Source organism: Lipotes vexillifer, unplaced genomic scaffold (genome assembly GCF_000442215.2).
Source record: "Lipotes vexillifer unplaced genomic scaffold, Lipotes_vexillifer_v1.1 scaffold1267, whole genome shotgun sequence".
Classification (NCBI taxonomy): domain Eukaryota; kingdom Metazoa; phylum Chordata; class Mammalia; order Artiodactyla; family Lipotidae; genus Lipotes; species Lipotes vexillifer.
In genome coordinates this window covers 756,555-768,557 of record NW_006790372.1, presented here as the reverse complement: position 1 = coordinate 768,557, position 12,003 = coordinate 756,555, and the positions used below count along the sequence as shown (strand labels likewise).

General features: G+C 46.6%; 1 protein-coding gene across 2 annotated transcripts; it reads left to right on the top strand.

Annotated features, from left to right (window-relative positions):
• The first annotated feature begins 7,799 nt into the window (after window positions 1–7,799).
• IRS4 (insulin receptor substrate 4) lies at window positions 7,800–11,768 on the top strand. Of its 2 annotated transcripts, XM_007463670.1 has the most exons (2): window positions 7,800–9,486; window positions 9,517–11,768. In XM_007463670.1, exons 1-2 carry the CDS (start codon window positions 7,863–7,865, stop codon window positions 11,664–11,666), a joined length of 3,774 nt encoding a protein of 1,257 aa, XP_007463732.1. In that variant the 5' UTR covers window positions 7,800–7,862; the 3' UTR covers window positions 11,667–11,768. The 2 variants fall into 2 exon arrangements, with proteins under 2 accessions (XP_007463732.1, XP_007463731.1); XM_007463669.1 differs by having other exon boundaries at window positions 7,863–11,666.
• Window positions 11,769–12,003: the final 235 nt, after the last annotated feature.

Below are 12,003 nucleotides of genomic sequence, written 5' to 3'. Positions count from 1 at the left end.
GGGCGGCGGAATCCATTGTCTTCTGGGCTTATCACCTTATGTAGTATTTTGCACTTAGGTAAAATCCTTCATTCAACAAATACTTACTGAGTTCACTGCAGTACTAAGCACCATGAAGAGGTGAACAAAAGTAGAAAAACATAATCCTTGCCTTCAGGGGAGCTTAAATACACTGGGGAAGATAAAGCATCCACTAATGAGGCAACTGAAAAAAGTACTTACAATCTATAAACAATTGTCTGAGAGTAAAGCACAGACTGAATGTAGAAACTCACGAAACTAAAGCAGTTTGTAAGGGTGTTGTTTTCAACTTAGAACACATTTTACCAACAGAAATGTTATAAATAAATGCCGGTTGGGTTTATAGGTTTGCCAAAAGAAACTCATTTAATTCGGAATATAGGGAAGTTTTCTCTGCATATTTGCCAGGAAAATACAGTAGAAAGCAAAAGTGTCGTAATACTATTAGACAAAAATTGGAAAACAAAAACGATTATGAAATAGGTTTATAAAATACATCTCGATATATTCTGAATGCTGAGGCTTGAGAAAGAGCATGTTTAATTAAAGCAGGTAGATGAAGACTTCTGTGGAGATTCAGAAATGGATCCCTATCAAGAGCACTTGCAGTCCGTGACATATCTCTCTTTCAACTTCAAAATATATATTTTTCACTTCCATTCACTCATTCAACAAGTATTTATTGAGGATCTCCACTACATGTCAGGCACTGTTCTAGGCACTGGGAGTACATGGGGAGAGTGCATGGGGAACACACCAGAACACAGGGATCTTACCTTCTAGTGGGGGCTGGGAGGGAAAAACAATGATGTCTAGAAGGGATAAGTGCTTTTCCTTGCTTCGTGTTGACCATTACTCTGTTTATGACCAATATTAATTTTATATTTACCACCCTCCATGATTGGGATTGGAATGTCTCTTTGTTCTAAATGGAACTAAAGGAGGGTGGGGCAAATATAGGGCACAGACATTTCCCGAGGTTTCTGGCAACAACCCCAGGATGGGAAAGGGACGTATGTTGGAAAAGATGACCTCAGCTATGACCAATGAGAGAAAAAAAAATGGGCATGATTCCTTTGAGGAGGAAGGGTGTTACATCAGGCAGAATTCACCAGAGCCTTGCCATCAGTCACAGAGAGCTTGGGCACTGTTAAAAGGAGGTAGTTTGCATTGGCCATTTAAACCTGTCTTGGCCATTTCTTTTCTCCTCTTTTTCTCCCTTCCTCCTTCCTTGTTTCCATTCCTTCTTCCCTCCCTCCACCCTCCCTCCCTTCCTCCCTCCCTTCCTTCCTTCTCTCCTTCCTCCCTTGAAGCAAACATATATTGGTGATTGCCAGGCACAATCCTAAGCATGAGGGACACAAAGAGGAATATGACACAGTCCTGGCCCTGGTACTCAAGCAGTTTATAGCCTAAAACAGCGTTCCCAGCTCAGGGATTAGTTATATCCAGGGGTAGTACTTTTAACTACTTAGCAACCCATGTAGCACAAGCCTACCAATGAGAATATATGCCAGTCAAGGTTCCAGAGTAGGGTTCTGGAAATCCACTGCTGTGCTAGTAGTTAACCTTGTAGTGGCTGCATAGTGGCGAGGAAGGAGGTCCTGAGGGAGGGATTGGAGTAGCCAGGATATTTGGGTAGGTAACAGCACTTGGAGGGGGGTTGGTTTGTGGCAGTAACTATTTACCAAATGGTATAAAAGTATTAGTCATGTTAACAATGACTGTCATTTAATGATGATATGACTGTATCAATGGGTACCAATTAAATCCTTAGGTCTAACTACAGCCAACAGTTCGGAAAAGAAGGCAGTGGTTGTAGTGAGATTATGTGAGTGAGGGAAGCTTTCCTGAGTGAGTCCTGAGCTTAGTCTTGAGAAAGAAGATTGGCATTAATTGGTGACTAGGAAGGGGAGGACATTTAGACGTGAGAAATAGCCCAAGTAACAGTGGAAATGGATAAATCATATATATAGAATGCCATTAAAGAGACCAACTTAACTGGAAGTGTGGGCAGTGAGAATGTATTGTAATAGGATGAAGAGTGCATTTGGAAGAATGGGTTGTGTGTAGCAAGGGAGAGAGGGGGTTGGTTGTAGTGTCAATTGGGAAGAGGGAAACATATGCTAGGGTTACAAGTTTAGTTCTGACATAGCAGGGAAAAAGGGCGGGGCGGGGGGCTACTCTGTCCTCGAGCAGTACGATGAAAGTGACATGAGGAAAACCATTCTGCTGACTATATAGAGACTGAAGAAGGGGAAGGCCAGTTTAAGTGGCTACTTCAGCAACCCTGGGGAAGAGTTCATTAGGGCATGAACCAGTATGGTGACTATGGAAATGAAAGGAAGGGTTCAATCTCACAGATATTGCAAGACCACGTGAGGAGTGGAGAAAGGAATCAATGATAAGCATAATATATTACATCTTAAGTATGATAGCTGGCTTTCTAAACACCCAAAGAAAAATGTAAGTCTCTAATACTGATTCCTTAAAAATAGCAAATTTAGCCATACAACGATCCTAATTTACAAAATAAAGATGCTAACTCTTCACGATGAGGCAGTATGAATTGATAATCTTTTGATACTAAGAACGAGGCTGCTGTATGATACCACAAGGAACAGCATTAGCTAATTTTTTTTTTACTGTTCATTTATATTAACACAGAAAATGCATATAGTATGAAGTTGTTGACATTTATGTGAAATCTGCTAGATTTAATTGTTCTGATGTTCAGTTTACTTACTAAGTCACTTCCAAATGAAAGTTTTATCTTTTGAAGGTGGAAAGAAATGCTTGATTTTTAACTGAGTTAATTTTCAATTGACTCCTGAGATAACAGGGAAGCTTTAGGAGCCTAATTAAACCATGTATTTGCTCTAATTACTTTAGCCGCAGACTGCAAGGAAACAAAAGCAGCAAACAGACCTGTTCTGTGCGCAGCAGCCAGGCATTTGACGGTTGTTTTCTCCAGCAGAGATTTTGAGTAGCACAGAAGTAAAGCTGAGACGAAAAGCCATCATCTGCAAGCAGTGGCTGCAGCCACAAATCACAGGGCAGCCCCTTTTCCTGCACAGTGTAGAAAACATCATTTATCATGCATGATTTTATGTATGTCCTAACAGAGAAAGCAATCATCATCACTAGCATCTTTTTTTGATATCAAGGTAGCACCACATTTTTATCAACATAATTGGATGTTAGCTCACAAAAACTCTAGAGTTAATACTTAAAGGACAATTTATATATTGGGCAAGAATAATAGTGTTTTTAATACTGGCTACTTTTTCCTCTCAGGCTTTATTCTCTTGAACAATGTCCATATTTAAAGTAACGGTTTCATTTTCAAGCTAAGTAAATCCACATTTCTATTGTTCATTTTGATTTCAGTACAAGTGGAATTTAGAAGACTGATGATCATCTGTATGAGGAAAAAAGCAGATGAGTTTTTATTACTACTGACTACTCAATTCAGTCAAACAACTGCTTTCTTAAAACAGGATTCACAGGAGATTCCTTTTAAAGGCGAACTGCACTAAAGGCATATTTCTTCATTAGATAGAAACTGTTGTAAAGGTACTGTGGCTGTATTTATCCATTGATCTTAGTTTCTAGGTGTAAAATACCAGCTGAAATGCTTGAGTTTCCCCCCTTCAGCTAAAGTGGTAAACAAATAAAAAATATTGTAGATTTCATTACTTCTTATCTGCTGTTTTAAAAATCTGTGCTTGAGATTCTTGGTTCAGAGTCCAAACTTTACAGAAATTATGACAACTTGAGCTTTCTGGGGTAACTTGTCCTAAATATAGAAACAAAAAATTAAGAGACAAGAATCTACAACCAAAGGAGAGTAGAACATTAAAAGCAACCATCTGGTGAGTTCAGGCCAAATACAAAGTCTCTCCTTTTTGCCTGAACCATCTAGAGGTCTGTACCACCCCTCTGCTTTATTTTGCCTATGGAAACCTGACCTAAACTAAACAACTATTCTATATCATTAAGTTGTCCAGGAAGATGAAAGTTTAAATATATGTCAGACAAGCTACAGCATCTGGTGCAATTCAGTAATGATCGTCTCCTCCAGAGAGCTTCAGTGTTGGAACAACTTTTAGAACTGAGAAGATTTGGTTAACCTATGTAAAGAAAATAACGTTCTTCTAGCCACACCTTCTCCCTGTTCACAAATACTAATATTGACCATATCCTCTCCCATCGTAGAAAACACAGAAATTAAAATCCCTCTATGAAACATTTCACTCTCTCTCTAATTCCATTCTGTTGCAGCCAAATAGTATGCTTTGCATACAAATAATCAACATTGATAATCTTTCACTGCAGTTATTTAAAATTATTTTCATGCTTGTTTTTGTTTTGTTTAACACATTAATTAGTCCTAGGGGTTCCCCCACTAGAGTAGAAAATAATGTCTTACAAACTACTGTTTAAGAGTGCTCCATAACATTTAAGAAGTATAGATGCTCTCTTATAATTTGTTGATATGAGAACAAACTTAGTTCTCTCTTTAAAACAGCAGGTAAGTTTAGATATGTGAGTTTGTTTAAAAGAAGGTTAGAAGTGATCACGGTAACATTTGTGTGTGTCAGTATCTCCCTTCTAAACTACACTACAAACCTCCTTGTGCCAAATTTACACATCTTTCAAAAGAGAAGAGAATCTAGCTTAAAAGTGATATTTTTCATTAACAGACTAGGAAAAAACTTGCAACAAATATGACAAGGTTTTAATATCTTTATTATGTAAACAAGTCACACATTATAAGACAAAAAAAAACACCCCCCAAACACTAAGAACCCAACAGGTAAGGCAAAGGACACAAAAAGACACTTTACAGAAGATAACACTATTGTCCGCAAATATATGTAAAAGTTTTTTTTTTCTAATCTCACTAGTAAAAAAAAATGCAAATTAAAAAAACAGTGGAATACCATTTCACCCATCTTATCAGTGATTAAAAAAAATAACAATATACAATTCTGGCAATCAGTGTGGTGACAGGGTAAACTGATAAAATGTTTTTGAAAAATAATGCATCAGATAGAATTTCATATATTTTAACCCAGTAATTCCACTCCTCAGTTTCTACCCCAGGAGAATAATTCTCAACATTAAAAAAAAAAAATCTATAGGTCCAAGATGTTCATTGTGGCATTATTTATAATATTAAAAAAATGAAAACAACCTAAATACCTCGAATAGAGGGATGATTAAGTACATTAATATACAGCTGCCTAGAATAGTTTGCTGCATTTTAAATGTTTAGGTTGATCTATAATAATATGGGCAAATGTTATCACGTAATGTTAAGTGAAAAGAACAAGATACAATATTCTATACATTGTAAGCCTACCACTCTATGATAAAATTCTATAAAGACATGAGGATTTTAAAATCTATTATTCTCAGTATTTTCAAAATTTTATTCAACATGCAGTTTAATGTTTTTCCATACATTTTTAAATGTCATGTTTTTACTCAAAGCACTTTCAAATGCATTGCCTTGTTTTCAAAACATTTCTATCTAAAGCAAAACCCAGTGCTTGGAAAGGCTTATGAAACATTATAACATCTGTCATAAAAATCTCAAATGATTTTAATCATTTTCATTTTGGTTATAGGAGTAGGGAATCTTCTACATATGTGACCAAGCAGCTGAAACGTGGGTAGCAGCTGCAGTCAGAGCTCTGTCAGCATCCACACTCCTTCTACCTCTAGCCCTTTTCAGAAATCACGGCTGCTCCTAGCACCTGTGAATATACTGTGCCTATAAACCGGTGGCAGCAGAGGGAATGATAATGGTTATTTCTAATATTTTGGAGACAGCCAACACCAATTTCTTTTCTCCCAAAATGGGAACATCAAAAAGGAGTCATTCATCCAAATGTGTTTATTCTGTTACTAACAGAGAACAAATTCTTAAGAGGGCAGGGTTGGGGGTTATTTTTATGATGTATACATTGCTTGGTTTACTATTAGATTTTATGAATAATACGCTTTGCAGCATCTACCCAAGGGCAAAGGTGAACTGACATTCCATTCTTTTAGAAATACCACGTCCCACCCTCCCCCTCCACAATCCCTCTTTGCAATTGTGGTCACCCCTTTAACATTTTAATGTAACATGGACCCATCTCCACAGTTAGGAAGCTGAAATCCTAGTAGAAGAGAGAGAGAGAGAGAGAGAGAGAGAGAGAGAGAGAGAGAGAGAGAGGGAGAGGAATTGAGAAACACTTCAGGTTGCACTTACACTCCAGCAGTTTTTCCAGAAACAGAGGAGGCAGTAGTTCTTATTTTTGAGGTGTCAAGTTGTAGACTGAGATTCAGCAAAAATCTTCTTTTCTCGACGCAAGGGATGTGAAATATATTCTAGGATATGTGTTCAGTATGATCCTTTGTTCTAGGTATGAGCTTTCCTTTTTCTAAAGTTTTTCAGTCTCAATCAAGGAAAGGGAAACTTAATATTATTTTGAAATTCTCTTAAAGACGCCTTTCAAAGCATCTCCCACGGGAAAATATCACGACAGCTCAACACTGGTGTATTTGAGTAAGAATCGAGTCCAATTTTTTTTTTTCGTCATGGCTGTTTTGCAGGTCCCCAAATTTGTGCTTTCATAGTCAGCATTAATCTAATAGCCAGAAACACCATCTTTTGCCAACCTGCGTCTCGTGGGCTACAGACGCGCCCTGATGAAAGATTAGGTTCATTTTGAAGGCATCGATGTTATCTGTGTGCCTCAGACTCGCGGGCTTTTGTCAGGGCTGAAGCGAGCTCGCGAGTGCCTGCAGCGCAGTGGGCGGCAGGTCTGAGTGCCCTGGTGGTTAACACGTTTCCAGGGGGTGCCCACGCTTTCTCCCGAGACTCTCGGCTCGCCGTGCGCGGCAGCAACTAGTGGACCAGACTGTGACAGAAAGAGAGAATTTATGTGAGGGACGGGAAGAAAAAGAGAGGGCGCCCGGCTCGGTCCCGGGTCACCATGGCTTGGGGATTTGCACGAGTTTATCACTACCATTAATAGCTACTCGCAGAGGGTTGTTTACCGCCGAACGCGCGACAACCAGACAGCGGAGCCCACTACGGGACCCAAGCCACTCCTCCACGCCCCTCAGCTCCCTTCCTGCCCCCCAAACTAATTAATTCGAGGCCGCCTCCCTGCCAGACATTCCCATTGGCTCCCATCCCATCCAATGAAAACCTTGTAACAGTTTCACCTGGCTTCGGCTTCCCAAATAAACAAACAAACTGTCCCGGAACCTTGCCAGCTCTTCTCCCCTGCACCGCCCAAGACAGCTGCGGAGGCTCCGCCTCCTCCCGCCACCTATCGCCCCCTCCAGCCAACCGTGCCGTTGCCCCCGTCGCGGGCCGCTCTCCCGCGTCTCTCGAACTTCTCCCTCCAAACCCCGCCCACCACGCCCGTGCCTCCGTGGACTCCTCGTGAGGACCTGCGTGGCCAGAGAGCCCCTCCTCCTCCCGTCGGTCCTCCCGAGGCCCAGAGGCCGGAAGATTCTCCAAGAGGGTCTAGGCGGGATAGGAGGTGGCCCCGCCTCTCGGGCCCACTAACCCCTCCCTCGCACACCTCTGCTGGCGGCCTCTCGCGCCCCTCCACTGTGTTGGTAGCCGGAGCCACAGCGGCCGCCGCGTGAGGCAGCGGTCACGTGTTGTTTTGCCCGCCGCCGCGCGCTTCGAGTGGAGTGGGCGGGGGCGCGGGCCGAAGCGGGAGGGGGCTGTGGCGGGCGGACGGGGGTAAACGGCCTCTTCCCCCAACCCTCGCTTCCCCGAGCCCCCCCGCCTCTGCCCGCTCACCTTAAAACCATCGTGCATCACCATGGCGAGTTGCTCCTTCACTCGCGACCAAGCGACAAGGAGACTGCGAGCTGCAGCAGCGGCAACAGCGGCAGCTCTAGCTGCGGTGGCGCCCACCCCACTTCTTTCCTCGGGAACCCCGACCGCACTCATTGGGACCGGGTCGTCTTGTCCGGGAGCCATGTGGCTCTCCACGGCCACTGGCTCCCGGTCAGACTCCGAGTCCGATGAGGAGGACCTCCCCGTCGGGGACGAAGTCTGCAAACGCGGCTACCTGCGGAAACAGAAGCATGGCCACAGGCGCTACTTCGTGCTCAAACTGGAGACCGCCGACGCCCCAGCTCGGTTGGAATACTACGAAAATGCCAGGAAGTTCCGGCACAGTGTCCGCGCCGCGGCGGCTGCAGCAGCGGCGGCTGCCTCTGGCGCCGCGGTCCCCGCGCTCATCCCACCGCGGCGCGTGATCACCCTGTACCAGTGCTTCTCGGTGAGCCAGCGAGCCGACGCAAGGTACCGACACCTCATCGCTCTTTTCACCCAGGACGAGTACTTCGCGATGGTGGCCGAGAACGAGTCGGAGCAAGAGAGCTGGTACTTGCTGCTCAGCCGCCTCATCCTCGAGAGCAAGCGCCGCCGCTGCGGCACGCCCGGCGCGCAGCCGGATGGAGAGCCGGCCGCACTGGCGTCTGCAGCGGCGGCGGAGCCACCCTTCTACAAAGATGTGTGGCAGGTAATAGTCAAACCCAGGGGGCTGGGGCACAGAAAAGAGCTGAGCGGCGTGTTCCGGCTCTGTCTTACCGACGAGGAGGTTGTGTTTGTGAGGCTAAATACCGAAGTGGCCAGCGTGGTCGTCCAGCTCCTGAGCATCCGTCGCTGCGGGCACTCGGAGCAGTATTTCTTCTTGGAAGTCGGCAGGTCCACCGTCATCGGTCCGGGGGAGCTCTGGATGCAGGTCGATGACTGTGTGGTGGCCCAGAACATGCACGAGCTGTTTTTGGAGAAGATGAGAGCCTTGTGTGCAGACGAATACAGAGCCCGCTGCCGCAGCTACAGCATCAGTATCGGCGCCCACCTGTTAACCCTGCTGTCCACTAGGAGGCACCTGGACATGCTGCCGCTCGAGCCCGGCGGCTGGCTCAGAAGGTCCCGCTTTGAGCAGTTTTGCCACCTCAGGGCCATCGGTGATGGGGAAGACGAGATGCTTCTCTCCAGGCGCTACATAGCACCCAGTGAGCCTGTGCCCCCCTCCAGGCGAGGAAGACTGCACCTGCCCAGAGCGCGGAGATCCAGGAGAGCGATTTCAGTGCCAGCCAGCTTTTTTCGCCGTGTAGCACCCAGCCCCGTGCATGGCCCGCACCCTGCAGAAGCCCCCAGCGAGGGAGCTTGCCTGTCTTCTGAAGCACCTGGTTCCGGCTCTGGCAACTCTGGGGAAGAAGGCAATCCTCAGGGAAAAGAGGATCAGGAAGGAAACGGAGGCGACTATATGCCCATGAACAATTGGGGCTCTGGAAATGGCCGGGGCTCAGGAGGTGGACAGGGTTCAAGTGGCCAAGGCTCCAGTAGCCAGAGCTCTGGAGGAAGCCAATGCTCGGGCAGGGGGCACGGCTCCGGAGGTGGCCAGGGCTCAAGTGGCAGCCAGGGCTCAAGTGGCCAGGGCTCCGGGGGCCAGGGTGCAGGAGGAAACCAGTGCTCAGGAGATGGCCAGGGCACCTCAGGTGGGCATGGCTCAGGCAGTGGCCAGGGAGCTGGAGGTGGGCACGGCTCAGGCCGTGGCCAAGGACCCGGAGATGGCCATGGCTCAGGCAGGGGCAAGGACTCTGGAGGGGGCAAAGGCTCAGGAAGTGGGAAAGGCTCCGAAGGCAATGGTGATCATGGGAAATCTCTGAAGAAAAGATCCTACTTTGGCAAATTAACTCAAAGCAAGCAACAGCAAATGCCACCACCTTCACCACCTCCACCCCCGCCAGCTGCAGCAACTGGTGGAAAAGGAAAGTCTGGGGGAAGGTTCCGACTTTATTTTTGTGCTGACAGAGGAGCCACAAAAGAACGCAAAGAAGCCAAAGAAGTTAAAGACACAGAGACCCCAGAAGGTGCAGCTCAGGGTCCCCACAGGGCCAGAGCTTTTGATGAAGATGAGGATGACCCATACGTGCCAATGAGGCCAGGGGTGGCTGCCCCTCTCTCAAGCTCCAGTGATTATATGCCAATGGCTCCTCAAAATGTCTCTGTGTCAAAGAAGCGCCACTCTCGATCACCTTTCGAAGATTCAAGAGGGTACATGATGATGTTTCCCAGAGTGAGCCCACCACCTGCACCAAGTCCTCCAAAGGCACCTGATCCTGACAAAGAGGATGACTCAAAGGACAATGACAGTGACAGTGACTACATGTTTATGGCTCCTGGAGCTGGTGCAATTCCAAAAAACCCCAGAAATCCTCAGGGAGGCTCTTCTTCCAAAAGTTGGAGCTCCTACTTCTCTCTGCCAAATGCTTTTCGGAGCTTTCCATTGGGGCAGAGTGACCACAGTGAGTATGTACCAATGTTACCTGGAAAATTCCTGGGGAAGGGCCTAGACAAAGAAGCCTCATCTAACAGAGGCCCCAAAGATGTAACTTCAAAGCCTTCAGTTGAGGGGTCATTCTCAAAGTCTAGAGATGAGGGATCACCTTCCAAGCGTTCAGGTGATGGGCCCCCCAAGAACAAGACTAAGAGACCTAATCGACTTCCTTTTATTACAAAAGGGAATAAAATCAAGCCAAAACCACAAAAACCCACACACGAGCAGAACGAAGCCGACAGCGCTAGTGGCTACATCAAGATTGACTTCCCTAAAAGAGGAAGCAATATGCCAGCTCCCTGTATTCAAAGACTGCCAGGTTTGTGGGGCATAATTGCCGACCCCAGACAGTTCGCCTTTTCGAATTACGTAAATGTTGAGTTCGGAGTGCCATTTCCAAATCCAGCAAACGACCTCTCAGATCTTTTAAGAGCTATTCCAGGTGCCAACCCCTTCTCTCTGGACGGTGCTAGGTGGCCACTTCAGCCTCTTCCTCCCAGTGCTACAGGTAACAGTGCTAATGAGGAAGGAGGTGACTACATTGAAGTGATTTTCAACCCAGCAATGACACCAGCCGTGCCTTTTGCTGACAGTGCCATTCGCTACGATGCTGAAACAGGTCGCATCTACGTGGTCGACCCATTTTCTGAGTGCTGTATGGACATCTCTCTCTCCCCCAGTCGCTGCTCTGAACCACCACCTGTAGCGAGGCTGCTGCTGGAAGAAGAGCTCGAGAGAAGACGCCCACAAAGCCGTTCGCAAAGTTTCTTTGCAGCTGCCAGAGCCGCCGTCTCTGCTTTCCCGACCGACAGCCTCGAGAGAGACCTCTCCGCCTCTTTAGCCGCGGCCGCAGCAGCCGCGCCAACCTTAGCCGTGAGCCGGGCTTTAGCCGCCGCCTCCACCCTGGTCGCTGCCCCGGGCAGCGGCGCAGCCGCCGCGGGCCTCGAGGCCGCCGCGGGATCTGACTCCGCCTCCGTCCGCCGGTTCCAACCTGCTGCTAATGCTGCTGGTGCCGAAGCGGTAAGAGGGGTCCAAGACGTTGCGGGTGGCTCGAACCCCAGAGCCCAAAACCCATCGGCAGACCTTGCGGGAGGTAACAGAGCCAGCGGGGCTGCCGCTGCAGCCGCCGCTCCCCCTCCATCACCTGGCCGCGGCCGGGCGCCGAGACCCCCAGAGCAAGAAGATTCTGACGACGACGACACGTACGTGAGAATGGACTTTGCCAGACCTGACAACGAGAGCTTCGACTCTCCCCAAAGAGGTTGGTGAGTTTAGAATTCATTTCCCTGAAGTTAATGGTTATTGCTTAATGAATCGATCGATGCACTACTCTGTCTGCAGTGTAAGGAAAATGTGAGCTAATATTTCATTCACTGGTGCTTATTTAGCATGGAAAGTAGAATTCAGTTTTAATCATGCAATACCTTGTGATCGTTGCAAAAACTTGTTTTAATCTAATGATAAGTTTCTTTACCCGGAAAGAACCGATTATCATTTAAACATTGGTTCTACATTTTAGGAGTAGTTCAAACTTAAGGATATGTAGCATGAGGATGCTTTCAGATATCCTTCCCTAACGCTTAGTGATTTATACAAACAGGACATC